A 27123-nucleotide genomic window follows, 5' to 3' on the forward strand; every position below is an offset into this window, starting at 1 on the left:
GTACTGACTCCTACCACCCAGGCACGGGCAGCTACAGAGTATGGTACCAGACACTATTGAAGTCTTCAGGGGTTGTCTTACGTTTCATTGTATGCGAACTACTTACTTGGAATTCCAAATGGGCTCTGGCATAGGTCGAGAATGGCATCATCGAAGCGCACTCGCCAAAGCCGACCGTCAATAGCCGACATCCCTACATTGGGTTTTTGTGAGGGCGGCGTTTGACTCTTCTTTCACCACATCTGCACCATTCTCCCAAGAATCTCACAAACCGCTGTCGCAATTAAATCATGTCGGATATGAACACAGATACACAATCTCAAGGCTCGCCTGATCCAGGCAAGCAGCCGAAACGAACAAGCAAAGCCTGTATGTGATACCAGATTGCAGACATGATCGCGAGCCGGCTTCAAGGCAATTGCTTTTGGATAGCCGTCCCGGGCGGCGTTTCAGCGGAACATGAACATCATAGCACTATCGACGACGCAGTCTCCGATGCATCATCATCTGATCCTGTTATATCTCCAGTGGATTACGCTAATCACCTACAGGCCTGGTCTGCCGTGCGAGGAAGAGCAAATGCACATTGTCAGTCGTTCGTCCATCTCATTCAGAGTCCAAGTCGACGTCAGTCGGTTGTAGACTTTGGGAGAACACTTCCAGACAACCAGTACATACGGACTGTTCTGACAGTCTTCTGCAGAGACACAACAGATGGAGAACCTCAGCCACCATGTTTGCGATGTCGCAAAGAAAACAAGCAATGTGTGATCGGCAGCAGTAACCGTGGAGGTAGAAGGGTCAGAAGGTCAACGATAGCTTCGCAACAAGCACAGCAACAGACGCAGACCAGTACACAGCCACAAGCGCAAGCTCGACCTCAAGCCCAAAAGACTGACTCCAACGATGAATCCGTACTCGGGACTCCATGGTAGGTCACACGCCTCACACTACGTAGGGTCTATCTAGGTACAGAGGGACTCAGAGATGATGAAGCTTCATTTGCCGCGAGCTAGGCTTACCAGATGCATGATACAGGAACCCGGGTACTGCACCTAACAACCCGTACTCTGACCCTCCACAACATACCGTGACTGCTGCGAGTCCTTCAGTAACCAACACTGGTGTCAGTAATCTGGACTTTGCAACCCAACGTCAATTGTTCGACCCGCATAGTCTTGCAATGGATCTCGATCCTACTCTTGGGCCATCAACGTCGAGTGGATTGAGATCAAACGAAGCTGCCACCCGAGAGTCGGCTCGCTCGTCGAGCTCTGACAACATGCCCTTCAATGATTTGCAAAACCCTTCCGACGCATTGGACATACTGGCTCAAATCGCGAGCAATGACAACCATCCCGGCCGCCAACCTGCTTGGCAAGAAAAACAATCTACTCATAGTCTTCGCGCAAACTCGTTATACTCGAGCAATTGGAATCATGATAGCCTCGACTATCACCTTGTCAGAACAGGCGCTCTGTCATCGGCCAAGATCACCCAGCTGATTGAACGCTACCGTCAACACTACCACCCCTACTTTTCCATCGCTCCTCCCAGCACTTTGGATACCAACAACCTCACAAAGACCGCCAAGAACGAACCTCATTTGTTGACAGCCATGCTAGTCATTGCCTCGAAAGATTTGTTGGAAGAGCCACATATCTTCACAGCGTGTTCAGAATACATGCAATCTCTGGTATCTGTGTTGGTTGCCGGTGGTCCGGGAGGGGTTGAGGCAGTTGAGGGGTTGTTGCTTCTGGCTGAGTGGACACCATACACGTCCAGAAGCCGAGCGGGCAATGTCGGACGAGGTGAAGAGGACCGTGAGGCGTGGATGCACGTCGGGACAGCTCTGCGTATTGGTTACTACCTAAGCTTGGACAAGTACTCGTTTCCAGTCGCAGGAGACATCAAAGACCCCGAATGGAAACGGAAACGTCTGGTCTGGACTTGCTGCTACATATCAGACAGACAGATCTCGATTCGCATCGGTCGCGCGTTCTGGAGTCGAGGACCTGGACCTGGTCTTGCCATCCGGAAAGAGGACTTTCCTTACCAGCCCCAGAATCCTGGTGACGAAGACTTTCCGAAACTGTTCCAAGCCACTCTGGAGTTGACGTTACTATTCAGCAACGTACATGACGTTCTGTATAGCAGCCCGGGAAACAGTCTGCGGAACCATCTGACTGGGGGCTACTACATCAAAATCGTCGATGCAAGTCACCTTATCGTGTCTCTCCTTAGAGTCCATGCTAATCCTGATTCATTAGGATTTCCGGAGCGCGTATTACGGATGGAACGCTGTGTACGGGACCATGACGTGTACGGTTGAGACTTCTGATCAGAGTAACTTGTGCTGACATGGAATTTAGGCTCACCCAATCTCAAAGCGATGCTCCTGATGTCTTATGACTATTTACGACTGTACACAAACGCCTTTGCATTCCATGCCACCATACGACGTGCGCTTCCCGAAGGTGAGAACGGAAAGCCGTCATTCAGTCGAGTGTTCTACAACAACGTTGGCGCGGTGGGAGATGCGCGTTTCATCTACGAAGGCCTCGATGCTGCAAAGAGCCTGCTTACCACTATGAACAACTTTGTTGACGCAGAGAGGTATGTCTTAATATCCGGCTTCAAAAGAGATCTGCTAACTTTCTTCACCAAGAATGCTGCGGTACATGCCCCTCAGGTTCTACCTCTTCACAGTATACGCTGGTGTCTTCCTGTATCATGCGCGTTCAGTCGGTGTCATGGCACCGGAAGAGGAATCCTCGGTCAGAAGGATGATCCAGCAGACAGTCACAGTACTCCAAAGATCCGGAGTTGGAGAGAGCCATCCAGGAAGCAGATATTCGCAGCTATTAAAGCTGCTCTGGGACAAAGTAGATCGGAAGTCTCACAAGGGGCCACGATCTTCACGGTCACTTGCCACGCTTGAGAATCCTTACAGGCCAGTCAGCACAAGTGCTGCCACGCCGGCGTCGAACTCGGCAGCGTCGGCTTCGTTGGAGTCGCCAGCGGTGACAGATCAAATGGGTGATTTCAGCTGGACAGATTTAGATGCGATCGGGAATTTCGCGGTGAACGGAAATGATGGCATGTCTACGGACGCTGAGTGGTGGACGGGGTTCCTTCCTACGGATAGTGGACCATTAGGACCACTCAGTGGATTAGGATCGATGGATAATTGGACGTTCAGCATGTAGTCATAGCAGGTATCAGAGCGGCATAATGAAGAAGCGTCAAGTCTACCAGACATCGGCCGAGTTCGATTCCGAGATCAAGTTAGCAAAAGTGATGTTGTGCTGTGGATTCTCAACAGACTTGTCTGCAACGTGTGGGCAGTGGGATTGAGAACAGGCGGATAAATGTTGACCACAGACCCCACGTCGGCGTTTGTGGCAAGGAGGGGTCGGCAACCGAGCATGACATATGCCGCTCTCTCTTCCGTCAGTTGACGGGGGCTTTCTTTTTATCTCATCTTCTCCCACTTTCCTAACACGCTTGACTCTACTATACACGTTCAAGATGGCACGCTCTGCTCTTCTCATTGGTAACATCTCGCATGCTCGCAAGGAGTGGGACGATCTCAGCTCTCTGCTTGAATTGAAGGTCGGAAAACACGGCGCCAACAGCAGCTGTCCAATATGCTGACTGCCATGTACAGGAGTACAAGACAGGCTCGAGAGACGAGTTCCTATCCAAGCTCAAGTCAGGCGACTTTGACGATACCTTTGTCGTTTACCGCAGCAACGAATCGACCGGGGTAACAGGACCTTTTGACAAAGAGTTGGTTGATCTGCTCCCGTCGAGCGTCAAATACATTACCCACAATGGCGCCGGCTACGACAACATCGATGTCAAGGCGTGTACCGCTCGCGGTATCCACATCTCCAGCACTCCTATCGCCGTCAACGACGCTACCGCCGACATCGCCATCTTCCTCATGCTAGGAGCCCTTAGACGCATCACCGTTCCCTTCAACGCTGTCAGAAAGGGCGAGTGGCGTGGCAAGGCCTTCGGTCTTGGTCATGACCCGAAGAACAAGGTGCTGGGTATCCTCGGAATGGGAGGCATTGGAAGAGCTGTCGCCGAGAGAGCTGCCGCTTTCGGCATGAAGATTCAGTACCACAACCGCAACCCGCTGCCTGCGGACAAGGCTGGAAACGCCAAATATGTTTCCTTCGACGACTTGATCAAGACTTCGGACGTACTGAGTCTCAACCTGGCCTTGAACCCCTCGACAAAACACATCATCTCGACTGCCCAATTCGACATGATGAAGGATGGTGTCGTCATTGTCAACACAGCCAGAGGTCCCATTATTGACGAAGCTGCCTTGGTCAAGGCCATTCAGAGCGAGAAGGTCTTCTCAGCTGGCTTGGACGTCTTTGAGGAGGAACCAAAGATTCACCCCGAGCTGATCAGTGATGACCGCGTTGTTCTGCTGCCTCACATCGGAACAGCAACTTGGGAGACACAAAAGGACATGGAGCTGCTGGTTCTCGAGAATCTGAGATCGGCTGTTGAGAAGGGCGAGTTGGTGACTTTGATACCCGAGCAGTCCAAGTAGATGCTCACATGAGACACTTTTTATGCACATAGGTTCAACGAAGAATGAAATGTTTACTCGATTATTTATTGCACCTCCATGTGGTGTCGCTTTTTGAAGCCTTCGGCAAATCGACTTTAGCCGCTCGCGTCAAAGTTTGACCGAAGTCATCAGCACCAAAGGTTGATCGATGGTATACCTTTCTGTGGTCATAACTACATTTCTACAGTATGAGCCAACTCGTAAAGACGTTGTTCTTCCCTCTGACAACATAGATAAGAGCTACAGTACGTCTGCTCACAATCTTTCCACTCGAGTCATTGAATCCGTTACACAGCCTCATCTCAAAAGGTGTTTATCTCCAGAAGCCGACCCCTCGACGATCGCACTTGGCAGCCAACCCCAACGCACATCTTTGGGGAAGTGCGGAGTAGCTTCCTTCCTATACTCTGAATATCTATATCAAGATAGACTTCGCCGCCTATCGTTGCAGTCAAAGTTTCATCCGAGTATCCCAAGCTTGATCTTTGTTTATCTCTGACATCTCGATCGGGTTGTGCAGTGCTCAACAGCACTCTGATCCATCATGGTTTCTAGCACCAAGACGACGGGTCTTTGGACCGACATCAAAGAGTACCGAAGAGCATACATCCTCACAGCGGTAGCGAGTTTCGGAGGAATGCTCTTTGGCTGGGACACAGTACGTAAGACCTCCGATGGATACAATGATGATCAGAACTGACATTGAGTTATAGGGCTTGATTGGTGGCGTTCTGACAATGGACTCTTTCAAGAATTCGTTCGCTCTCGTCAACACTCCAGCAGCATATGCCGACTTATCAGGCAACATCGTGTCTGTACTTCAAGCCGGGTGCTTCGTCGGTGCCGCTGCTAGCTTCTGGGTCTCTGATACTTTTGGTCGAAAGTCCGCTCTCATATATGCAGACATTATCTTCATCATTGGCAGCTTGCTTCAGACCTGTAGTGCTATCGGCAACCACTCACTGACTTTGTTGTACATTGGCAGAGTGATCGGTGGAGTTGGCGTTGGCTTGATCTCTGCCGTGGTACCCACATACATTGGTGAGTCTGCTTCTATCGTAATCAGATGGAGGCATGTCTGACCCAGTCTCCTGCAGGCGAGAATGTCAACAAGGAGATTAGAGGTCGCTGCATAGGCACGATGCAACTCTTCAACGTCACTGGAATAATGCTGTCCTACTTTGTCAACTACGGTGTCACTCGATCGATCTCTTCTGACAAAGATGCCCAATGGCGTATCCCATTCGCTCTGCAGATGCTACCTGGTGCACTCCTTCTCATCGGAATCGTCTTCCAAAATGAAAGTCCAAGATGGCTCGTGGAGAAGGATAGACACGATGATGCCGCTCGAGCGCTTGCACATGTACGCGGTCGCTCACAGGACGATGAGGTTGTTCGAAAAGAGCTTGGGGAGATCATAGCCGACTTCCAAAGTCGTGAAAAGATTCCACTGCTTGGACAACTCAAAGTCGTGTGCTCAGACAGGAAATACTTTTACAGATTTTCCATGGCCATCATTCTTATGATGTTTCAACAGTGGACAGGCACCAATTCGATAAACTACTACTCACCCCAGTACGTCTTTATACGCCTTATAGACTTTCAGCGGCTAATGTGTGTATCCCTTTAGGATCTTCAAGTCCATCGGTCTCGGCTCGTCTTCTGGACTTTTTGCCACAGGTATCTATGGCGTTGTCAAAGTCGTGATAACAGCGCTAGCTTTGGCATTCATGACGGAGCAGTATGTTGCTATTGATATAAATGGTTCATGTGTCTCTTGCTAACATCCATCACCTCCAGGCTAGGCAGAAAATGGAGCTTGATTATCGGAGCCTTGGGACAGGCTTTTGCAATGTTCTACATCGGCATCAACCAAGCCGTCAACCCAGTTGTCGAAGGAGCACCATTGGACGGAAACAGTATCTTCGCCATCATCTCCGTCTACCTATTTGTGGTCTTCTACAGTGTGGGATGGGGTCCTATTCCCTTCATTCTTGCCTCCGAGACAAGTGTACGTATCTCCTCTTTCTCAATCATTGCCACGGCCCTATTGACAATGATCTTCAGCCTAACCATGTTCGCTCACTTGTCATGGCATCGGCATTGATGTGCCAATGGGCCTTCAACTGCGTAATCGCCAGAATCACACCCGTCATGCTCAACAGCATCACCTACGGCACGTTCCTAATCTTCGGCGTCTGCTGCATCATCATGGCAATCTACACGGTCTTCTGGTAAGCCTTCCCTCTTACTCATCCCGTCAGCTGTGAACTGACCTATTCTGCAAAGTGTCCCCGAAACCAAAGGCGTCCCACTCGAGTCCATGTCTCTTCTATTCGAAGGCAACATCATCAAGGGAGCGACTTACGACACCATACCGAGATACTCAAGGGCAAAAGGACTTAAGAACGCTACCAATGTATTAGATGACGAGGGTAACAAAGGCGATTATGCCGTTCATGTCGAGAGGACCAAGAACGTTTGACTGACTTTTTACGTTTTTTCCGTGGGAATTTAGAACGGGATCATTTACTGCGTTGATATTACGACTCATAGCTGGACTGGAGTGTATTCTATTGGATATAGATGAGCTAAAACGAAATTTGGGAATGGAACAGGACAGGTTTGATGGGTCCCGATGGTCAAGATTTGGTTCTGTGGTTACTTGTGAGCTTTTGCTCTGTCTTTCAACAACCGATATCATCGCAAGCTAAACAAGACCACTGTAGTCGAACTTCTTAGGACTATTGGTTCACGCACAGCAAGCAATGACCTCGAACCAAATCACTGCAGCGTAATCCTGATGCCGCAGAACATTCGAACAGGGTCACCCCATCCCCACCTTCGACTTGGGAACTTTCGAAGATAGAAAAGCAGAACATTGTGCACCTCTTCAGAGTATACAAAATCTTGAATACATGAAGCTATACATGATGGAAAGCTCTCATAATCGAGCGAGCATTGGAAGAAATAGCAAGATCAGAATAAACCTTTATACAGAAAACTGTGCTGTTGAGAGCTCACCCTGCCTGGTAATTACCAAAAAGGAAACGAGTTTGAGCTAGCGATTGTGCAAAGGGAAAAATGCAACTTCCTTCCTTCCCTTACTGAAGCAACGATCCAAGATGAGAATGAGACAAGCATTCAACATATTCCACATTTGCAATCTCTTGAATCTTGTAACGTTAACGAGAAAACACAAAATCAATCGAGCATGCATGATAAAAACCTTCCTCCCATTTCTGTCTTTGTTCAGCTCAGCTCAGCTCTACCGTGTTCCTAGCCAACTGAATAATGAATAATGAAAACCCTGCACTGTCTTTCCCGTGCCTTTCCTTTCTCTCTCTACTCTTGTCCGAATCCGACGGTCTCTTCGACGGCCCATAGAAGCTTGGCGTTGAGTGCTTCGTAGGTCTTGTACGGCGGCAGATCCAGACGGTTGAAACAAGTATGCGATTTGGGGAGTTGACCTTCCTCGCCTGACTTTTCGATCGTGAAGCGGCGGGGGCCGTCACTTCCTTGAAGATCCTTGAAACCGTTGACGGGAATACGCGAGGTACCGGTTGCGAATTGCAATAGACGAGATTTTTGCTCAGAGTCCCATGTGCGGATACACTGCGGATAAAGGGTCAGCATGTGTGTTATTAGAATAACGCAGTGGATGACGGAGGAACTTACCTTCCAGAAGTTCTGAATGACGGGATCCTTCTCGTCGTAACCACGGTAGTCGGTGTTCTTGGCCCAATCATCGACGTCGATCTCGGAAATACCACCAATGAGGAGTTCAAGCTCACGCTCATCGAAGACATTAATAAGGTCTGATGGGATGAGCTCGTGGAAACCTTGAATGAAGGCGTTGAACTGTTCTTCAACACGTTTCTGGATTCTCCATTCCGTGACAAGCCTGTGGTGTGTTAGTCAGAGTGATTTAATACAGCAACATGAGCAACTTACTCAACGTATTCTCTCTTGTTGTCATCGGTGACCTCAATATCTCTGCCACCAGGCTTAAGGTCAATAGTGACCTTCTCGCCAAAGACCTCGTCCTCAACACAGAAGTGTTCGAAAATGACGTTCTCGACAGAGTTGTCCAGGGTCCAGCTCAAGGTGCGGTAGAAGTCGGCATCAACACCTTCCATATCGGCAAGACTGACCTTCTTGCGAAGAATCATCTTGTAGAAGGCACCAATGAAGAAGGCATCCAAGAAGCGTCTGTGGAAGATGGCAAGACCTACTACACGTCCAATAAACTTGAAGTAGCCAAGATGCTCCGGGTTGATTCCTGAGTGAGGGTTGATCTGTAGTGTGTAGTTGTCGATGGCCGAGTACTCGAACAAACAGTAGAAGGGGTTGAACATCTCGTGAGACAACAGGAAGAAGAACTCTCTGGAGAGACCACCATAGTCGAGACCGTCTTCACCATCGAACTTGATCATCAGTCGTTTCTTCAAATCATTGGGACTTTGACGCATGATCTCGGCATATGAATCTTCGAAAATATGAGAACGTCTGACCTTGACGTGGCATTGTCCAGACAGGATACGGAGGGCGGGTTGAGAACGGAAGTAAATGAGCTTGCGTCTGAAGTCACGCTTGTACTGCGGTACGTTCTGGTCGAGTGATGAGGGTAAGCGAGGATCGTCCCAGGTAGTTGTCTTGGTGTTGTGGTCAACGAAGTAGACACGGGCGGTATTAGTAAGACGCATTTCCCAGCCACTGGGTAGAGGACCAAGCTGCGAAACAGGTTGCTGTTGGATGGTCCCGGCGGCGGCGTTTTGACCATACATGCGGATGTATTGTTGCCTCCTGGGGTCGACCCATGTGGTGGTACGCGTGTTGTGGTCGACAAAGTAAGCACGACCTTCAGGCGTATGGCGTTGTTCCCAGCCAGCAGGTAGTTCCCCAGTACCAGCAGTAGTAGTGCCAGTGGCCATCATTGACATTGCCTGAGGGTTTGAAGTTCCGGCAGGACCGTTGGGTGGAGAGTTTTGACCGCCAGAGAGTGTTGGCGAGCTGGCGCCCGTGCGATCATCAGGCAGCATACGGTTCTGGTGTCGCGCGCGCTGCGCTTGTGTCTCTGCTTCGTTGGCCTGGCGCTGTTCGCCAGCGTTGAAGTTCGCTGTCGGACGAACCCACGTTGTCTGTCTGGAGTTGTGATCGACGTAGTATGTACGTCCAAGATTGTCTTCTCTTCGTTCCCATCCCGGAGGTAGACGACCTTGTGAATCCTCGAAGGCGCTGAATCCGGCGGTGCGAGGAGCTGACGTATCGGCTGATGTACTGGCCTGGCGTTGGGCGCTTGCTGGAGGAGGAGCATCTAGGGTGGTTGATGAGGCAGCGCCATTAGGTCTTGCGGGTGCAGCGGCGGCGGCGGCCGGAGTTGCGGCGGGACGAAGGTTGGTCGATAGATTGAGGATCAGCTTGCCGTTAACAACAAGGTTATCGTTGCTCTTGCGAAGGTCACGGGTAAGCATTTCTGCGAGGGGTCTTGTCAGCTCCAGACGTGTGTGCAAGACTTGTCGACATACCATCACCACCAGCGTCCAGGTCAACGACACTGCCAACACGAACGTTGACAACACCGAGGAAACCCTGGTCCTTCTTCTTGAACTTCTTCTGGTCAAAGATTTGAACCGCGAGGATACTCTCTTCGTTGGCTCTCCTGCAGGCTCCCGTCAGTTCCGGAAACACGGAGTGGAATGGCATAGCCGGGGGAGGGATAGTCGTACATGTCGAAGCTCTCATTCCAGTAGGGGTTGAGCGTCTTCTTGATGACGCCTGTCGTCTTTGTTTGCTCGCCATTGATGGTGGCTACGGCGAAGGGATCGGGAAATCCTGCAGAGCAGCGTCAGTCCATGTCGGCGGCACGAGCGGGCGCGGAGGAGGGGCACTCACGGAAGACATCTCTCTTGTAAAGGCCGTCGGCGGCGATGACTGGATAATGTCAGTACGGAAGAGCGCGCTGTATCGGAGCGACAGCAGGTACTCACTAGTCACGCGCAGGTTGGGCTGGGCCGGGAGGTCGGCCATGATGTTTCGGGCGCTTGTTTGGCGACAAGTCCAAGTCGTGGGGATACAAGTCGAACAGGACCTCGCAAACCGTGCACCAACAGGCTTGGATGCGTCTTTGCTAAAGACTGTCTGCCTGTATGTCTGCCTCTGCACGTGCCTCGAAGAGGGGCCTTGCTATGAGGGCGAGACGGCGATGATGATGAGGATGAGGCTACGAGTGGCTGTGCTCCACCTCGAGTACCAGCACTGGAGTCTACCTTCAATTATCGCCGCGGGTATGCAATATTCCTCAAAGGCGCGTCCGGTGCAGTTGTTGTCGTAAAGGATAATCAAACACGCGCGTATATTGAGGCGGCGCCGTAGCAATTCAGAGTGCCTGGCGTTGTTGGTTGGGAAGTCGCTGACAAGAGACCGGCCAGACTTGGACGTTCGTGTTCGTCATAAGGACTGATCCCATCGAAGCCGCAGCCGCCTCACTTGTCTTTTCCTTCCCTTTTCGCTCCATTTTTCCACCTTAGCTTTATTATTCCTCCTTTGCGTCCGCCGTGTCTTTGTCACGCGTTTCCGTCGATTGCAAATCATCATTAACTATGTACGTTCTACGTATATCTATGATTATTCATAACCTCCATCACCGTCTTGCCTCTATTGGCTCCATTTCAATGATGCTTTCTTGTCCTCGGTCAATAATTTCCTCATCTCCTTCATCTGCTCCTCTCATCAAACCTTCCTCTTCATCTCTATTTTGTCCCACTCCTGTCCTAGTCTCATTATTTGCCCGAGCACTACCCCCCTTGTCTCGTTGCATTGCCATATAAATCGCCGACCCAAGAATCAATGTCGACCCAATTATAGATGTCGCTCCTGGTGTTTGTCCAAAGATGAATCTGTCAAACCCTAGCGCGAACAGCATTGATGTGTATGCCATGTTGGTGGCTCGCGACGATTTTTCGTAACTCAATCCTGCTGCCAAAAGAAATTGCTGTTTCAAGTTAGCCTGCGGTCAATTCGTTGTGCTTTTCTCTTCCTCGTGTGCCAGCCTGTCACGCTACCTGTAGAAATGCACGATGCTTTTCGGATCGGACTTGTTCCCAGTGGAAGCTCGCGGGTGGGGTTCTCTGAGGCGTCGCATCCATCTCAAAAGCATCTTGCATCTCTACAACCTTGATGCTACCAGACACATCGGTGGAGAAGGGCGATGGTGACAACAATCTGCACACGGTGAGGCTTCGTGCTTACCATGATGAATCCGCATGTTCTGTCTGTGGTTAGCCATGCTCTTGTGCGTGTCGAAAGTCTCTCACTTACCCAAGAAACAACAAATATCCCCACTCTTTCGCGTCTGCAGGAAGAAGAAATCCGATGCCGGGAAGGGTAAGCTGCGCTACTATACTGACGATAGTACACCATGTAGCAAAGTAGTTCACACTGATCAGTGGATGAGCTCGCTTTCCAATCCATCGAATCGTTGTATATGCGATGACTGAACCGCCAACGCCCACCAAAGCGATGCCTACAGCCGCCAGTCATTCAGCCGGCGTAACATTGTCGTAGTTCGATGCGTCCGGAATGGTCACTGTGCTGTTAGCCCCAGACACGACGTCGGTGTTTCCACTGGCTGGTGGAGCATCCGCTGACGAGAAAAACAACGATGTGGGTCTGGCGATGAAAACCACGCCCACCAGAGATATGAGACTCCCAATCTTATCGATCTTTGTGAATGGTTCTTTAAGCAAAAACGAACAAACCCAGCATGTGAGACTGGGCGCGAGGAACGTTATGACCGTGGCATCTGCGAGCGGTAGGTATATAAGAGAATCTGCGATGGCTGTTAGCATATACAGCGCGCCGTTGTGAACTTTCTACTCACAATACATTCCAAATACGCCCCAGAAGCCACCCAAGCCTCTCGCGACTAGCAACCATCTCACTTCGCGGTTACCCAGAGGGAAGTGTGGCGTCTTTGTATACCACATATACAGAGATGAAAGCACAACAGTGATAGACATGCGGGCGAATAAGATCTTGGTAGTCAGAACATCTGCTGTAGTTGTTGAGGACGGGACCTTCGTATACGCACTTGGAATGGATGCAGCCCTTTGCCCTTGTTTCCTTCGATCTCCAATAATCTTGTCGTGACATTCATCATCACACCAAAGACTTGTGCAAGCAACATGTAGAAGAGACCGGCATTGCGTGTCCAACTAGCACGGAGCTTGGCTTGCCATTTGGCCGTCCATGATGGTTTCAGTGCTTGATGTCCACCATCTAACCAGACCGATGGTTCGTCGTTTCTTGGGCCGAGTTGGTCAAACTCTTCTGCAGAAAGGTTGGAAAGAGTGTCTGGGGATAATGGCCTGTGGGGAGCCCTATGCTGTGGAGGCTCAAGAAATTGTGACTCGTTCTGCTTAGTGCCATCATATGTTTGGTAAGGCGAAGTCTCGTCCATAGCTATCTGGAAGTCCTCGCTAGCCTTTGGTGCCTTTGCCAGCAGATCGTGAAGTGGAGACACAGGTCTACTCATGCTGTCTTGATGTGAGGCGCGGACGAATGTATAGTGACAATGTGATAGCAAAATAATGCTCAGTAGATTCTGTATATAATGTAGGACAGACGCAGACAGGACCGGGTCGACATGAGGGAACGAATGGATAACCACTGAAGATTACTCACAGTTCCTGCGCGGTAGTCTAACACTGCTCATGCATATCGCTGGGCCGAGTAAGGAAGGCACACGACCGCGGGCACTCACTTAGCCAATCATTGACTTTTGCTTTTCTCAAATCGTCATTGGGAACGGTCCTGCTTGGCCTGATACTTTTACCCGCTTGTCTTGCCCGGCGAAGTTATCTTTGTGCCGGGGTGCTGGAATCATGAATTTGGTGAGCTGTGAGTGCAATGATTTTAATACGAATTTCACTTTGCGAATTATTGATCTGCTCTTTTGTATCCTTGTCAAAATGAATGCTTCGAGGACGAGAAGTTGTCGAAAGTTGAAAGCGATTAACTATTGCCGTTTCCCCTCATTCACATCCGATCCGGGTCGATCGCGTGAACTCGTGGCACGTCACATCCTCCCGTGTGCTCAAGAATGTCACGTGTGTAGCTATTGAGATTCACGACAATCTTCAAACCAGAGTGGATCTCAGTGAGAGCGCGTCGAACATTTTATCTCCCTGGGAAACTAGAGCACAACGAAAGGATCGTGGACTTCTTCATCACTGTAATGAACGTGGATGTATCTGACAAACACAAAGGTGAGTCTGCACCTGTTTCCGATGTCGGAAAGGGTCCCTGGTGTTCGAAAACGCCTTGAGCAGAACGATAGATATACAGGTCAACTCGAGAGTTGTATGATAGCAATGTCATCTGATTACAATCTATGGCGATATGTTGTACATGCGGATCTAGATATGGGCCGAGTTTGTTACTCGATAGCTGATGTCTTCTCGCCATACATGTGGAACTGCATGAAGATGACGGCGTCTTCGAAGATCGTTCCGAGGGATCCAATGAGCCAGGGAAGGTTCTTGAGGAAGTACTGCTTCTCGACGGAGTGGAGAAGGATCTGGAACTGTCAGTGAGGGTAAGAAGCAGAAGAAGTACAAGAGAACATACTCCGGCGCCGTAGGTAAGATTGCCCATGAGCGAAAGCAAAAAGAACAATAGAGACAATCCTTCGCATGATCTCTCGCGGTGGTTCTTGATGATCTGAGGGATGCGGGCACTTGCAGCATGTCAGTACAGGCTTGCGTTGCATGGCGATGGTGGGAATCATACCCTAAGTAACACACAGCACTGGCATAACCAAGCACCTCGGCACCGACGGGCATGTGTCTGCCACCGTCGGAAACATCTACGGGAGTCGGTTTCCATGCGCCAGCTCTCCAAGCGATGGCCCACCCGGCGGCTCCTGCGATAAGGATGATGGCGACACTGAGAGTGTTCTTCAACCAGGCGGTAGAGCCTTGTCCCTCTTCGAGAATGTTGGTGAGGCTGTTGCTGCGCTCAGCACTGCTTCTGGTACGTCTGCGACTGGCAGCACTACTGCGTCTTCTGCTACCAGGCAGTCCAAGGTTCTCTTGCTCGGCAAGAAGAGGAGCGTTCTCGTCGGTTACGGCGTTCTCGGCAGCAGCGATAGAGCGCTTACGTTCGCGACGGGCATTGAGGGTGTTATAATAGAAGCATTGCGACAGCAGGACGGCGTCGGCGAAGCAGAAGTAGATAGCGAGGGCGATAACGGTGGGCACGAGATCAGCCCAGAGGGCACCGGCGAGGTTGGTGATGTCGCCAGCCATCCATACTAGCAGGAAAGTGATAGAGATACCGTCTGCCGACGACTGGCGGTAGTTTTCGATCAATTGAGGCACCTAAGGTGTGAATCAGTCCCAGGTGTATGCGCCAGCAACGAAGGGATTTTTCTTACCAGCAGGAAGATCCAGCAGGCCAGGGAGATGCTCCCGGCGATACCAGAAAAGGCCTCATGCACCGTCAGAGGCACATGTTCGAACATTGTCGACGTTCTGGCAGTCAATTGGCCAGACAAAGTGAATGGTTTGGTCAGTCAAGTCGCACTCGAATTGCTGACCTCGATTTTGCGGGTTATGACACTCGCCTGGTTGGACTTTCCACTAGCGCCTGACTCAACAATCAACCATCTTATCTTATCTCTTATCGCAGCTCGATTCCATGTTCCTCCCATCGACTGACAACTGGAGTCATGACATTTGTCTCGACTTCTAGTACGTGCCGCACGAAGCACTTTCATCTTGGGCTGTCAAGGCTTGGTCGGCAGTTCTCATCATTGTGATGCCTTCGTGCATGTCATCTTGTGTGTTGTCCGCGTTCGTCTTCTCGCGGAAGCCTTGCTGTCCAGTCAATCCGTCCACACTCGCTCGCTTGGTGTAGAGCTTCTGCCAGACAACTACAGTTCGACATCGTGATCCTTGCAGGCTGCTGTGCGAGCAAGTGAGGACGGCAGTTCATGTTGAGAGACGAATGAATCCCTTTTTGTCGATCCCAATAGTCCTGCTGTCAACTAAGCACTGCCGCGCGGTCGCGCCACCGGGCGCTCTCCTCATGGCTGTACCAAGATTTCGAAAGCAGAAACCTGTGCACTTCATCATTGACATGAAGAGATCAGCCACAGGCAAGACCACTTTATGGCCCGCTCGACCATCCCAGGTCCGTGGAAGTGGGCTCAGGGTCCATTGACTTTACCTTTGGGCCGATTATGGCTCAATTTCATGGCTATCATCTCATCCCCTTTGTATCACACACATATAGTCTTGTTCAGTAGAGCCAGATTCTGAACATGCTGATTTCTGACAAAGGCGGTTTCAGTGTTGGTCACAGACCGAGTACATTCCTTGTCAAGCTCTCGGGAGTGTTCAAAATCTAAATTGTTAGGATCACGGGCCGCCGTTGATCTAAAGATTTAGGTTACCGAAGAGGACGAACTATTCGTGCATGATCGTCTATTTGGGTTGCATGGGCAATGGGTAGATGCCGGATGTTTGAGACTCTTTGCTCTCTCTCATAGACAACAAACCCTTTCAAGGTCCCATTAAAGAAACAGATTGCTTGTCTTGCGCCTTGTAGACAACCAAAGGTCGCACAATCTGTGGGGACTTCCCTTGCGTCACTACCCCTCGACTCACTCATTCGACCTTTATCCATTGCAGTTTGGCAGTGACCAAGATCTCTTGAAAGCCAGACGCCATTTCCCCGGTTCGCATTCCACGAGATCTTACAACAAACATAGTCCTCTTGTTCAACTCGAACATATCATCTCTCGCCTGCTGCATCCACTGGAATGGCTATAGTCCCACGCTAGACGCAGCATCTCTTGATTTACGCCACCCTTGCACACACCCGAACGGCATGCCTGCGAAGCCAGATACCATTTCACGATTGTCAGGTACAACAAACGAGTGCGGGTTGAGGTAATCCTTTTGCATCTACACCAGTACAGCTGTATAGTCAGCCAAACCTGGTCCAGATCATGGCTGAACTCAAGGACATAACCTACTCATCCGAGGAGGCAGATGCTGGACTCGAGCGCCAACCTTTAACACCTCCCATCAATCGCAAATACCTCCGAGCCAGCCACGACTACCAGCCCGAGCATACCACCATATCCGGCTCTTCAGGTGGCGTCTCTATCACTGCGCCTCTGCGAGAAGGCGACATCGTATTGATACACCTCACCCACGAGAATGGCTGGGCCGATGGCACCATACTCTCGACAGGAACACGGGGCTGGATACCAACAAACTACTGCCAGGTCTATGATCCGCGACCAATCCGCTCCCTCCTCCATGCATTGACTCGGATGTGGGATTATCTGAGCTTAGGCGTCAACGATGAAGCACTGTTTGAAGACAGACAGGACTACGTTCAGGGCCTGGTGGCTGGTGTTCGACGCTTGCTTGAGCACTGCGATTGCTTGCACAGAGACGATAGTCTGATCAAAAAACATGTTGCCTTGCGACGGACACGGAAGAGTCTCCTGGCAGATCTCTCAACCCTGCTGAAGAACCGCGAGGACATACACAATACCTTCTCCGACTCTTCCGACTTGGTCGCATGGTCTGCTGTCGACCAGCACCTGTCCAATGCTTTCAAAGTTGTGTGCAGAGCGGCCAGGTTCCTTGACATTTGGGCTCAGAGCACATCTCCGAGACACAAACGATCGAGCATGCGTTACAGCGAGGCCTTTGAAAGCCCTCGGACAGCAAGAGCCTCTTTACATGCGGGACTCTCACTCTCTCCACTTGCAGATGTCGATGAACATGCCGCCGAGCCGAACCATGATAACTCTGTCAAAAACACTCCAAAGTTTCAGCTCACGGTCCTCGAGTACGACGAGACGGCCCAGAGCGCGAAGATAGTCGACGAACAATCTGGTCTGGACATAAGCTCAGAGAGGCTCCATCACATGTTCTTGTATGGTCCTTCCTCACCGGCTCGGTCTCCGCCTATCGCCCTTAAAGCGAAGCCCACAATCGTGAACGCGTTCGCTCTGACCGAAGGCATCGTGTCTGATCTCGCGTCTGAACGTCTTACAGCCGCGCATGAGCAATTCTTGGGCGACATCGGTGCCTTCATTGGTCTCCATCTGCAGTCTAGGACATCTCTCGATTTGGCAACAACGACGCGGCTTTCTATCAAGGCAGCCAAGGATCTATTGCTGGTTGTTAGCGAAATATCAGCACGCAACCCCAGTCGATCTCAAGGCATCGTATTGGCCTCCGAGAACATGAGGATGAAATTAGCGACGCTTGCAGAGACTGCGAACCGCTTGTGCAGGATTCCCGTAGACCAAGATGACCCGGAAATTATAGGAATTGTGGGCCCCGAGGATGGTCGAGGACTTGTGACTGCCGCGACCGCTTGCGTCCGAGCGGCAGGTGACTGCACTGCAAAGTCGCGAAAGTTTCTCGACCATATAATTGGCGACTTCTTCCTCTCATCAATCAACACCCAGGATCAACATCACAATTCTAGCCCTGTCTATACAATCACGCCACCTGTGGAGATTGTTCCTGGAGATTATTCGGAAGTCACTCCCGGTGCCGCTGACCCGCAACATCGCGATTCAGCCGAGTGCAAACTCTCAATACGAGACTTACCACAGAGGCCTGCGTGTCTATTGCGCTCAGCGACCGATGATACCAACAACTTCACTCTCTCTACGGTCTTTCCGGATGGAAACATGAGAAGACCGGATTCTTCTCCACCACTGATAAAATGTGAATCGCCGACATCACCGACTTCCCCAACCTCGTCTGAGCCACCATTGCAACCACCACCTCCTGCAAATGAGTCACCGGAACACTACCAACAGGATAACAAGGAGCATTGGACCCCACCTGATCGGAAAGGTAGTCTGGGAATGTCTGTACCGGAGAGCTCCAGTGCCTATCAAGACAGCCTGAGAAACTCAATCGGCAGTGTTACTTCACCAACATCGACAAGGGCCACAACGCCTGATCGATGCCAACGACATATTCGTGCCAACCCCAGTCTTTGTACGTATGGCAGTGCGTTGAGTATTGCAACAAGTGCCGATGGCAGTGATCACGATGCGGAGGTTCTGATAAGATCACACGCCCATGAATTGCTGTACAACAAAGAAGGACAAGTTGTTGGCGGCACTCTAGCAGCTCTTGTCGAGAAGCTTACAAGTCAGCATGCTCCTCCAGAACCTGAGTACAACATAGCATTCCTACTCACGTTCCGGCTTTTCACGGACGGTGTCGAATTGGCACAAACATTGGTCACTCGATTCGAGTACGCTGGAGACTGCAATACTGACAGCTCTCCTGCACGTCTGAGGGTGTATAATTTCTTCAAGACCTGGCTCGAGTCTCACTACCTGGCTGAAAGTGATGCACCTGCCTTGAAAATCATTCACTCTTTTGCAGTCGACCAGCTGAGTCCTCAGTTCTCCGGACCAGGCAAACGATTGGCTGAACTAGCCAAGAAAGCATCTCAGGTGAAGCCTTCAAGCACCACAAGCCAGCTGGTCTCTGCCGTCGGCAAAACATGTGTCTCTTTGGGCACCGACTATGAAAAGACTATCATCCCTCACGCCAACATCAACAAAGAGCAGCTGTATCTTCTTATGGGTGGTGTCTCTACCAAGAAGTTCACCCTCCTGGATTTGGACGCCGTCGAGGTTGCTAGACAACTCACTGTTATGGAATCGAGGATATTCTGTGCCATACAGCCTCATGAGTTACTTGGCCTCGAGTGGACGAAGAAGAACGGTCGCGCAAAGCACGTTCTGGCTATGTCGAAATTCTCGACAAATCTCACAAACCTTGTTGTCGACACCATTCTTGCAGCTGACCAGACCAAGAAGCGGGTAGCCATCTTGAAGCACTGGATCAAGATTGCGAAACTTTGCCTCGACATCGACAATTACTCTGCTTTGATGGCAATTGCATGTTCCCTCACAACGTCGGCCGTTGCACGACTTCGCCAAACATGGGACCAACTTTCAGCCAAGACAATTGCCACCTTCAATGAGATCAAAGTGATTGTTGATGTATCACGCAACTATGCTGTCCTTCGACACCGTTTGCAGACTCCAAAAGCTCCTTGTCTGCCATTCGTGGGCATGTATCTTACCGACCTTACCTTTGTGGATGCTGGCAATTCGAACACACGTCCGTTGCCGAACGGGGACGAAGAGGGGGTCGAGTCGAAAACGGTGATCAATTTCGACAAACACATGCGCTCTGCAAGAGTGGTCAGTCATCTACAACGCTATCAGGTCCCCTATCGTCTCCAGCATGTGCGAGAGATCCAGGACTGGCTGAAAACACAACTTGACCGGGTGAACAAGAGCGATCAATGCACTGTGATGAGCTTCTGGCGTCGCAGTCAAGCAGTGGAAGCTCGCAGTAATGGCGAAGAACGTCGAGAATCAACCGAAGAGAAGGAGAAAATGTTCAGCAGTGGCTTTGTGGGCAGTATGCTCAGACCGAAGAACAAAGCGAGCGTATCATCCGGACTCAACGCTTTCCTGCACCGAGTCAAGACCGGCGGATCAACTCACAGCACTGAATGAGGACGACGCGATGAGAACATTTCATCTTCTCGCTACTAGAATAAGAAAAGAGACGGACATGCACAACGCGAACGAGCATGACATTATGGAATATACCACTTTCTTTTGGATTGGCTGGGTGGAGCTTTAGCGAAGAAGAGGAGGGAACATGATTTTTTTTATGCTTACAGTATCAATCGACAAGGTGGGAAAGCAGAGTTAAGCAAGATATTGTACATAGTAGCTTAGACGCACCGCTTTATTAGCATGATCAACGACTCTCGTATGTTTACACAGATGCAAATATTATCCCGCCTGGTCATGTTCTGAGTGATGTGTTCTCGTACCTTCTTCGTTACTATCGTACAACGTGTGTGTCGAGCATAGCTTCAACGATAGGATGGAACAGCAAGAAGGGCAAGAGTAAGTGTACGGAAGCATCAGATGTTGATAACGCATTACTCATACATCGACGGCGCTATGCACAACCTACTCAACCTTCCTCCCATGACGCCCATCATCACCATTCTCATAAGGGCCACCCTCCTCCTTGACGAGACCCTTCTTCTCATTAACATCAGTACTCTGTCTGCTCCACTCGGGCGCCTCATCTTTGCCAGCATCTTCCTCTTCATCACCTTCTTCCTTGGTCTTGTGAACGGTCCTGGGATCATGCTCGGCAGGACTATACACAGTGACCAATTCCAACGGCTTATCTTTACTGGTATTGTAGAATTGATGTTCCGTCCCGGCCGGCACGACCACCACATCACTGGCTTTGATATCCTATTTACCCACCCGTCAGCAAAACTCATCCTCTCAAATCCTCAACACAAGAGAGATATAAAAGTAGGTTGGTGTGAAAAAAGCAGTATGCATCATCATCCTCATGTACATACCTGTTCCTTGCCCCCCACGACAGCTTTTCCCTCGCCCGAAGTAAATATCAACACCTGATCCACCATGTGCACTTCATTCCCTATATCTCCTCCGACGGGAATCTCCATCGTCACGAGTTGAGAGTAAAGTCCCGTGTGGATGACTTTTCTGAATTGGCCAAAGGAGCGGACGGCGGAGGTCAGGGAGGGGAAATGGACCATCTCGTGTTTTGGCGGTGAGGTGGACATTTTGGTGTCTTTTGTGGAGAGGGTGGTGGTGGTGGTGAAGGTGCGGAGGATTGGTGTGGTTGGTGAGAGGATGTTTCTGGTATTGCGGCGGGTCGTGTTGCGGAGGGTTGTTGTTAGGAGGCGGGAGGAGGACATTTTATTATTGAGCAAGAGAGGGGGAAGGGAGCTTCATATGAAGAGCTATATGCATATGAGCTTGCGTCTTGTGAGCGTCATTTATTGTGACATGCCACGTTCGATCCGCTGATGATGACGTCGTGAGCCATCAATGTGCTCGGCCCAGACCCCTGGATTTCTCGACAGACAGCAAAGTGCTATCCAGCATCTGCATATGTTAAAGCTAGTCACTCTTGTATCTGTCAAAATACACAACGATTGTCAAAGACAGAGCTAGGCCCGCAGAGAGAGAGAGAGTCGTCAAGTGGTCATTATTCCTGGAGGGCGTGCTCTGGATCAAAAGTAATCTGCATTATGAACGGGTCCTCGAGCACTCTCAATCTGATCACCTGTATACAAATGCATCCTTCGAACTCGAATACATCGATTTGAATGTTAACAAAAGCTTCGTTACAGAATGTATCAAGATACAGGGTATAAAAACGGCAATTCCTCCACCACTTCATCTATCCAACATCTAACAGTTCTGAATGTCGTAGATGGCCTTTCCGTTACGGTCGATGACACCAAAACTGGGTGATTCTTGGTAGTCCTGGTGAACATACCAGAAAATGTGGATCTGCTTGAAGGCAGCGCAGGCGACCTGCTTCCAGAATGTTTGAGCGTTCTTAACACTGGCGACACCATTGCCGTAGTTTGGACCGCTGACGGGCCAGCCAGTCTCGGTGACCCAAACCCACTTTCCAGGAGAGACTTTATCGACAACGTTTCTGACCTTGTTGATTGCGCTCCAGAAGGTGTTGCTCGCGTTCTCGATACTGCTTCCTTCGAAGTACGGGTATGCGTCTGGAACTGATTAGCTTTCTGCACACAAGAGGACCATGTTGCAGGCTTGGACTTACCAAGACCGATAAAATCGGATGCCTTAATGACCTCAGTGTTTGCACCATCTACCCATGCCGTCCAGGTATCGACGTGTCCAACGTCTTTCTTCACACCCATAGCACGAACCATGCCACGGACATCATAAATCTTTTGGGCGAGTGCTCCAGGGTTGGTGTCTTTGCGGTACAAATCTTCACTACCAACACTAATGGCAATGATCCAATCTTGACCATATCTCTTGATGGCACTCTCGAGTGCATCTTTCTCTGCCTTGAAGTGGGCAGCATCCTCGGCCCAGACACCAACGAGCAGTTGGGTACCTGTTGAGAGGGCGGCAGGGACAGCAAGAGCCAGTGTGTTGCAATCACTCGATGCGTACAGGCGGACAGACGTGAAGTGACCAGGCAGCGAGGAGAGTTTTTGGAAGGCGGACGCCCATTGTGCTTGTGTTTTGCATGATCCGTCCGGGTTGTTTGCGGCGATGTTGAAGCCTTTCCAGTAGGCGTTGGTGAAGGGTACTGCGGCCAATAGTGCAGCGGCGGCGCTGAAGAACTTCATGGTGAAGTTGTGTTTGGGTTGCGGTCGTCGGGGAGAGTCTCGAATACGGCGGAATGTATGCTATTCGTAGCAATGTACGCGTGGTATATGTTGATGAAAATGCAGTATTCGATGCAGAAAGGTAATTGGTTGGAGGGAAGAAGAATCAAAGTTCCGAATCACTGATTTTGAAGACGAGAATAGAGGAAGAAGAGAAAAGGAAGCGACGACCAAGAATTACCTTCTGTTATGAATTTGATTACAGTCCACAATGATGAGGCTAAAGGGGGTGCGACTATGGCTGTAACGGCGGCCGAAGTTATGTGGATTCCATCGCGCAACAATTGCACGACTGACACACTATACTCTTTGGACCTACAGAGGCGCTGCTATTCCCCTGTGCGGAGATCTAGTCTATGCTGAGATGCTGGCTCAGTCCTATAATATCAAGATGAAACTTGGGCATTTTCTTCTCAACTTCTCTTGCGACTTGAGCCTAGACCGTTGGTATCGTGATTGACTGCAATCATCTATCGATACACATATCCGCGCGCCCTCCTATCAGGATTACAGACAACTCAGAAGATTGTCATTTCGTCCAGGTCAGTCTCGAGCTGATTGCGACTGTGAATCATGTCAAGCAGAGATGGCAGAAGTCAAGATGAAAGGAGGCTGTCCAAGTCGATCTTTGCTTCAGACCCCGGATCTCCACCATCATGGCATCGTCATGAAACGTGCCCACTCTATTTCCGTTCCCACCCATCCTAAGAATGCATCACCATATTCACCATGAGCAACAAACCGCGTACGGGCTACACAGCTGCCCAGATCCATCAGTACTACAATCGCATCAACCTCCCCGAGAGGTACCGCCATGACCCCGGCCAAGCCAGCAGTAAGGTCGCTTCCCAGACCTCGACTGGACTGGAACTCTTGAGTGCACTACAACGCTACAACCTCGCCTACATTCCATTCGAGAACCTAGACCTACACTACAGCTCCCACCATAGCATCAGTATCGACGCCGAACATGTCTTCGAGAAGATTGTAACAAGAGAAGGTGGAAAAGGTGGACGAGGTGGCTATTGCATGGTCAACAACGCTCTCTTCGCCAATGTCCTACGCCGTCTCGGGTTTCAAGTCACCAGCCACGGCGCTCGCATCAGTAGCTCCGTGAGCACAGGCGAAGATACTCCTCTGGCCGACGTCTCCTTCTCAGGCTTCAGTCATATGGTCAACCTCGTCTCCTTCCCAGACAACCCCGACCTCAAATATCACGTCGACGTCGGTTTCGGCTCCGGTGGCCCCACCGCCCCATTTCCTCTCCAACACGACGAAGAGGGCAAGTTGAACATTGCTCCAAACCAATATGCCAGAGTGATCCACTCGGCCATCCCAGGTGCCGCGTCGGATCAAAAGGTCTGGGTCTATGAGAAGCGTAATGGCCATCAGAACTTCTCTCCCTGCTACTGTTTCAGCGAAGCAGAGTTCCTCGAGGCTGATTTCAAAGTCATGAATTATTGGACTAGCACGAATAAGGACTCTTGGTTTACTAAGATGCCTGTTTGTCTCAAGATGATTTTGGATGAGAGTGGAGACAGCATTGTAGGCCATACCCATATTCTCAAGACGGACTACAAGAAACGCGTAGGAGAAGAAGCGTTGATCAACAGGGAATTGACCTCGGAAGAAGAGAGGATCAACGTGATTGAAGAGGAGTTCGGCATTAAGCTAAACGGAGAGGAAAGAAAAGGCATACACGGCATGGTCTCCGAGATCGCATAGATGTAGACTCTAGACGTCACATAAACACGATACACCATCATGATAGTTGTAGGTAGGAAAAAGAAGAGCAATGATTATGATATCAAAAGAACTATCAACACGCTTGAATTTGAACCCCCTTACTTCCTCTTCGCACTCAACGACTTCAGCGGGTCTGACTTTTTCCTTCCCTTGCCCTTACCCTTCATTCTATTTTGCATTCTCGCTTTCCTGATCCTGTTCTCTCCACTCTTGCCAAAGCCAACGAATCCGCCATCCCCAGCACCCTGTGCCACCGCCGAGTTACCGGGCAAAAGGTACTCCGGCACGTGTTTCAGATGCGGTTGCACACGTACAGCATGACTTTCCTGATCGTGCCTCAAATGTTGCAAGTCTGTAGGGTTTTCTTCGAAATGGCGTTTCAGCTTCTCCGACTTCAACAGTTCTGAGCGGATCTCGCGGATACGGGCTTCGCGGATGGCGATGCGGGTGACCGAGCGGAGGGCATCGCTCATACGGTATCTGAAGCCATCCAGGCGCTTCATGTCGAAGTGGTATGGCAGGACTTCTTGGTTCTTCTTTTCTTGCTGGTGGGTGATCTTTGCGAGGACTTCTTCGTCGTGTTCGGCTGAGGGAATGGTGGTGGGTTTGTGCTTGCGGTAGAGGGTCTTGGGGACGACAAAGGAGAGGGCCATGCCGGATTTGCCGGCACGGGCGGTACGACCGATGCGGTGGGTGTAGCTGCGGGATGAGGTGGGGAGGTCGAAGTTGAGTACGCAGGCGACGTTCTTGAAGTCGATACCACGAGAGACACCGAATTCCTTGTCGAGCTTTGAGCGCTTTTGCTTCTTCTTGGGCTTTTCTTCTGATGTCTTTTCTTCCTTCTCTTCTTCGTCGTTCTCGGCGACGGTCTCCTCGGGTGCTGTGGCCTCGCCTTCGACGGCAGCGGCTTCAGCGTCATCCTCCTCGACAGCCTCGACCTTCCTCCTCTTGCGGCTCGACTTCTCCTCGTTTCCAACGATTTCGCTGTCGTCGCTAGCAATGATGATGTCGTAGACACCACGGTTGAACTCGTCGACCACGTGCAGTCTTGAGTTAACGGGCAATTCCGAGTTCAAGATACAGCTCTTGATGCCGAATTGCTCGAGGAACAACTTAAGACGGTAGCAGCGGTCAATGTCGCTGACAAAGACGATACACTTGCCCTTGATCAACTTGAGCATGAAGATTGCGTAGATGAGCAGGAACTTCTCGTCCTCTCCGCATTGCACAACGTATTGTGTGAGAGATGATTGTTCCTTCTCTTCCTGGTCAAGTTCGAGCAGAACGGGATCCTTGCAGAACATGCCCTTGAGTGTGTCGACCTCAGTTCGTAGAGTGGCGCTCATAAGGACGATCTGGACGGCTTGGGGAATGACCTTGGACAGGTTTTGCAGGTCTTCATCGTGACCGTATGAAAGAACGAGATCGGCTTCGTCGATCACGAGATGGCTGAGGTTTTGGAGTTGCAGGAGCGAGGCGTTGACGAGGCTGGTTGCTCTCGAGGGTGTAGCGATAACGACATCGGGGGCTTCGATCAGACGGGCGTGAGCGACCTTGTCGTCTTCCTTGCGGGTAAGGTTCTCGATGCGCACTTCCTGACCGCAGAAGGCAGCGAACGACAGAGCGACCTTTGCGACCTGTCCAGCAAGTTCGCGAGTAGGTACCAGAATCAGCGCCGATGTTGTCTTCGTTGACGAGGGTTGTGTGGATTTGCGGTGAAGGATGGACTGAAGGATTGGGAGGAGGTATGCTGCTGTCTTTCCAGAGCCGGTCCTTGCGCGTGCTATTGACTGTTAGTCTTTGCTGACTTCTCTACCGAGCTTTTCGAAGCGTACCAAGAATATCCTTGCCCGACAGAGCCAAAGGAATGGCACGGGCTTGTACAGGTGTCGGCGCGGCAAACTTCTCCTTGTTGATTGCCTGCAAAAGGCGCGCATCCAGTCCAAGTTCGGCGAATGTCTTTGCCGTCGGCGCCTTCTTCTCGGTTGGTTCTTCAGTTGTCGTTGTTACGGCGTCTGCCACCTCGGGCACATCCTGGTCATTCAACTTGCGCTTCATTGTGTGATTGTTGTTGTGGTATTTGGTGTTTGCTGCACTTGTAAGAAATAATTCGAGAACTTTTGTCGACCCGCAAGCCGCTCGGACTGTCGCCCCGGACTTTGCAATGCCAAGCCACCGTTCTCCGCTCCAGACAGGGTCACCTTTTGAGGTCCAAAGTTTCAAGATCTTCGCTGGCCCTCGAATTTATACCGTCAGTGGCCCGAATAATTGCTGGTCCATCATTGCCTCACTCGACACCATCATCTCCATGCGCTTCCTGGTTATAGATTATCTGGATTCGATTCTACCCAGATAGCAAGGATGGTGTTGCCTTGCTGGACTCATCCCTCGAAAGACGCTGGCAGATCTACCTAAACAGTTTGGTCTACAGAGACCGTGCTAATTCGTCAATACACGAGCTTCCTGTTTGCATGCATGTACTC

General features: G+C 50.6%; 11 protein-coding genes across 11 annotated transcripts; 5 read left to right on the forward strand and 6 right to left on the reverse strand.

Moving 5' to 3' along the window:
- Positions 1–256: 256 nt before the first annotated feature.
- On the forward strand, positions 257–3255 carry M438DRAFT_398223 (uncharacterized protein). The gene is made up of 7 exons (XM_029909349.1): positions 257–369; positions 552–588; positions 704–931; positions 1039–2209; positions 2271–2322; positions 2373–2616; positions 2669–3255. Exons 1-7 carry the CDS (start codon positions 291–293, stop codon positions 3207–3209), a joined length of 2352 nt encoding a protein of 783 aa, XP_029758821.1. The 5' UTR covers positions 257–290; the 3' UTR covers positions 3210–3255.
- Positions 3256–3490: 235 nt separating this feature from the next.
- M438DRAFT_366636 (uncharacterized protein) lies at positions 3491–4593 on the forward strand. The gene is made up of 2 exons (XM_029907897.1): positions 3491–3615; positions 3671–4593. Exons 1-2 carry the CDS (start codon positions 3532–3534, stop codon positions 4574–4576), a joined length of 990 nt encoding a protein of 329 aa, XP_029758822.1. The 5' UTR covers positions 3491–3531; the 3' UTR covers positions 4577–4593.
- Positions 4594–5069: 476 nt separating this feature from the next.
- M438DRAFT_321725 (general substrate transporter) lies at positions 5070–7431 on the forward strand. Its single transcript, XM_029902931.1, has 7 exons — positions 5070–5255; positions 5311–5638; positions 5695–6172; positions 6228–6338; positions 6398–6608; positions 6665–6831; positions 6887–7431. The coding sequence occupies exons 1-7, from the start codon at positions 5142–5144 to the stop codon at positions 7080–7082; spliced, it is 1605 nt and encodes a 534-aa protein (XP_029758823.1). The 5' UTR covers positions 5070–5141; the 3' UTR covers positions 7083–7431.
- Positions 7432–7603: 172 nt separating this feature from the next.
- On the reverse strand, positions 7604–11036 carry M438DRAFT_299763 (E3 ubiquitin-protein ligase pub1). The gene is made up of 7 exons (XM_029902041.1): positions 10588–11036; positions 10493–10531; positions 10327–10432; positions 10126–10259; positions 8552–10073; positions 8276–8501; positions 7604–8212 (listed from the first exon to the last, which is right to left on the reverse strand). The coding sequence occupies exons 1-7, from the start codon at positions 10625–10627 to the stop codon at positions 7943–7945; spliced, it is 2337 nt and encodes a 778-aa protein (XP_029758824.1). The 5' UTR covers positions 10628–11036; the 3' UTR covers positions 7604–7942.
- Positions 11037–11099: 63 nt separating this feature from the next.
- Positions 11100–13288, reverse strand: M438DRAFT_398227 (uncharacterized protein). The gene is made up of 6 exons (XM_029909350.1): positions 12690–13288; positions 12480–12633; positions 12154–12428; positions 11918–12057; positions 11849–11867; positions 11100–11591 (listed from the first exon to the last, which is right to left on the reverse strand). Exons 1-6 carry the CDS (start codon positions 13131–13133, stop codon positions 11241–11243), a joined length of 1383 nt encoding a protein of 460 aa, XP_029758825.1. The 5' UTR covers positions 13134–13288; the 3' UTR covers positions 11100–11240.
- A 748-nt stretch (positions 13289–14036) lies between these two features.
- Positions 14037–15122, reverse strand: M438DRAFT_356668 (vacuolar membrane PQ loop repeat protein; the record flags this gene model as incomplete). The annotated part of the gene is made up of 4 exons (XM_029907117.1): positions 14037–14183; positions 14228–14336; positions 14390–14979; positions 15036–15122. 4 exons carry the CDS (start codon positions 15120–15122, stop codon positions 14037–14039), a joined length of 933 nt encoding a protein of 310 aa, XP_029758826.1.
- A 1094-nt stretch (positions 15123–16216) lies between these two features.
- On the forward strand, positions 16217–20485 carry M438DRAFT_346898 (ras GEF). The gene has a single exon (XM_029905786.1). It carries the CDS (start codon positions 16614–16616, stop codon positions 20187–20189), a length of 3576 nt encoding a protein of 1191 aa, XP_029758827.1. The 5' UTR covers positions 16217–16613; the 3' UTR covers positions 20190–20485.
- On the reverse strand, positions 20448–21387 carry M438DRAFT_299773 (RmlC-like cupin). Its single transcript, XM_029902042.1, has 2 exons — positions 21068–21387; positions 20448–20954 (listed from the first exon to the last, which is right to left on the reverse strand). Exons 1-2 carry the CDS (start codon positions 21293–21295, stop codon positions 20658–20660), a joined length of 525 nt encoding a protein of 174 aa, XP_029758828.1. The 5' UTR covers positions 21296–21387; the 3' UTR covers positions 20448–20657.
- A 356-nt stretch (positions 21388–21743) lies between these two features.
- Positions 21744–23077, reverse strand: M438DRAFT_406855 (glycoside hydrolase). Its single transcript, XM_029909868.1, has 2 exons — positions 22315–23077; positions 21744–22258 (listed from the first exon to the last, which is right to left on the reverse strand). Exons 1-2 carry the CDS (start codon positions 22853–22855, stop codon positions 21930–21932), a joined length of 870 nt encoding a protein of 289 aa, XP_029758829.1. The 5' UTR covers positions 22856–23077; the 3' UTR covers positions 21744–21929.
- Positions 23078–23244: 167 nt separating this feature from the next.
- M438DRAFT_346901 (cysteine proteinase) lies at positions 23245–24637 on the forward strand. Its single transcript, XM_029905787.1, has one exon. The coding sequence runs from the start codon at positions 23624–23626 to the stop codon at positions 24617–24619; it is 996 nt and encodes a 331-aa protein (XP_029758830.1). The 5' UTR covers positions 23245–23623; the 3' UTR covers positions 24620–24637.
- Positions 24638–24738: 101 nt separating this feature from the next.
- M438DRAFT_276767 (DEAD-domain-containing protein) lies at positions 24739–26698 on the reverse strand (the record flags this gene model as incomplete). Its single annotated transcript, XM_029900874.1, has 2 exons — positions 24739–26423; positions 26476–26698. The coding sequence occupies 2 exons, from the start codon at positions 26696–26698 to the stop codon at positions 24739–24741; spliced, it is 1908 nt and encodes a 635-aa protein (XP_029758831.1).
- Between the last annotated feature and the right edge of the window lie 425 nt (positions 26699–27123).

Source organism: Aureobasidium pullulans, assembly GCF_000721785.1.
Source record: "Aureobasidium pullulans EXF-150 unplaced genomic scaffold scaffold_13, whole genome shotgun sequence".
Taxonomy (NCBI): domain Eukaryota; kingdom Fungi; phylum Ascomycota; class Dothideomycetes; order Dothideales; family Saccotheciaceae; genus Aureobasidium; species Aureobasidium pullulans.

What these genes read in the sequence shown, in the direction of transcription:
- M438DRAFT_398223 (XM_029909349.1), top strand. Translation starts at nt 291, where the DNA reads ATGTCGGATATGAACACAGATACACAATCTCAAGGCTCGCCTGATCCA. An exon ending in TCCGTACTCGGGACTCCATG is followed by an intron (nt 932 to 1,038) that starts GTAGGTCACACG and finishes TGCATGATACAG; the next exon opens with GAACCCGGGTACTGCACCTA. An exon ending in TGTGTACGGGACCATGACGT is followed by an intron (nt 2,323 to 2,372) that starts GTACGGTTGAGA and finishes CATGGAATTTAG; the next exon opens with GCTCACCCAATCTCAAAGCG.
- M438DRAFT_366636 (XM_029907897.1), top strand. Translation starts at nt 3,532, where the DNA reads ATGGCACGCTCTGCTCTTCTCATTGGTAACATCTCGCATGCTCGCAAG. An exon ending in GCTCTCTGCTTGAATTGAAG is followed by an intron (nt 3,616 to 3,670) that starts GTCGGAAAACAC and finishes TGCCATGTACAG; the next exon opens with GAGTACAAGACAGGCTCGAG.
- M438DRAFT_321725 (XM_029902931.1), top strand. Translation starts at nt 5,142, where the DNA reads ATGGTTTCTAGCACCAAGACGACGGGTCTTTGGACCGACATCAAAGAG. An exon ending in TGCTCTTTGGCTGGGACACA is followed by an intron (nt 5,256 to 5,310) that starts GTACGTAAGACC and finishes ATTGAGTTATAG; the next exon opens with GGCTTGATTGGTGGCGTTCT. An exon ending in TTCTTGCCTCCGAGACAAGT is followed by an intron (nt 6,609 to 6,664) that starts GTACGTATCTCC and finishes AATGATCTTCAG; the next exon opens with CCTAACCATGTTCGCTCACT.
- M438DRAFT_299763 (XM_029902041.1), bottom strand. Translation starts at nt 10,627, where the DNA reads ATGGCCGACCTCCCGGCCCAGCCCAACCTGCGCGTGACTA. An exon ending in GCCCAACCTGCGCGTGACTA is followed by an intron (nt 10,532 to 10,587) that starts GTGAGTACCTGC and finishes GACATTATCCAG; the next exon opens with TCATCGCCGCCGACGGCCTT. An exon ending in TCATTCAGAACTTCTGGAAG is followed by an intron (nt 8,213 to 8,275) that starts GTAAGTTCCTCC and finishes CTTTATCCGCAG; the next exon opens with TGTATCCGCACATGGGACTC.
- M438DRAFT_398227 (XM_029909350.1), bottom strand. Translation starts at nt 13,133, where the DNA reads ATGAGTAGACCTGTGTCTCCACTTCACGATCTGCTGGCAAAGGCACCA. An exon ending in AAGGGCTGCATCCATTCCAA is followed by an intron (nt 12,634 to 12,689) that starts GTGCGTATACGA and finishes CTGACTACCAAG; the next exon opens with ATCTTATTCGCCCGCATGTC. An exon ending in GGGCGTATTTGGAATGTATT is followed by an intron (nt 12,429 to 12,479) that starts GTGAGTAGAAAG and finishes CAGCCATCGCAG; the next exon opens with ATTCTCTTATATACCTACCG.
- M438DRAFT_346898 (XM_029905786.1), top strand. Translation starts at nt 16,614, where the DNA reads ATGGCTGAACTCAAGGACATAACCTACTCATCCGAGGAGGCAGATGCT.
- M438DRAFT_299773 (XM_029902042.1), bottom strand. Translation starts at nt 21,295, where the DNA reads ATGTCCACCTCACCGCCAAAACACGAGATGGTCCATTTCCCCTCCCTG. An exon ending in TCGTGGGGGGCAAGGAACAG is followed by an intron (nt 20,955 to 21,067) that starts GTATGTACATGA and finishes GTGGGTAAATAG; the next exon opens with GATATCAAAGCCAGTGATGT.
- M438DRAFT_406855 (XM_029909868.1), bottom strand. Translation starts at nt 22,855, where the DNA reads ATGAAGTTCTTCAGCGCCGCCGCTGCACTATTGGCCGCAGTACCCTTC. An exon ending in ATCCGATTTTATCGGTCTTG is followed by an intron (nt 22,259 to 22,314) that starts GTAAGTCCAAGC and finishes AATCAGTTCCAG; the next exon opens with ACGCATACCCGTACTTCGAA.
- M438DRAFT_346901 (XM_029905787.1), top strand. Translation starts at nt 23,624, where the DNA reads ATGAGCAACAAACCGCGTACGGGCTACACAGCTGCCCAGATCCATCAG.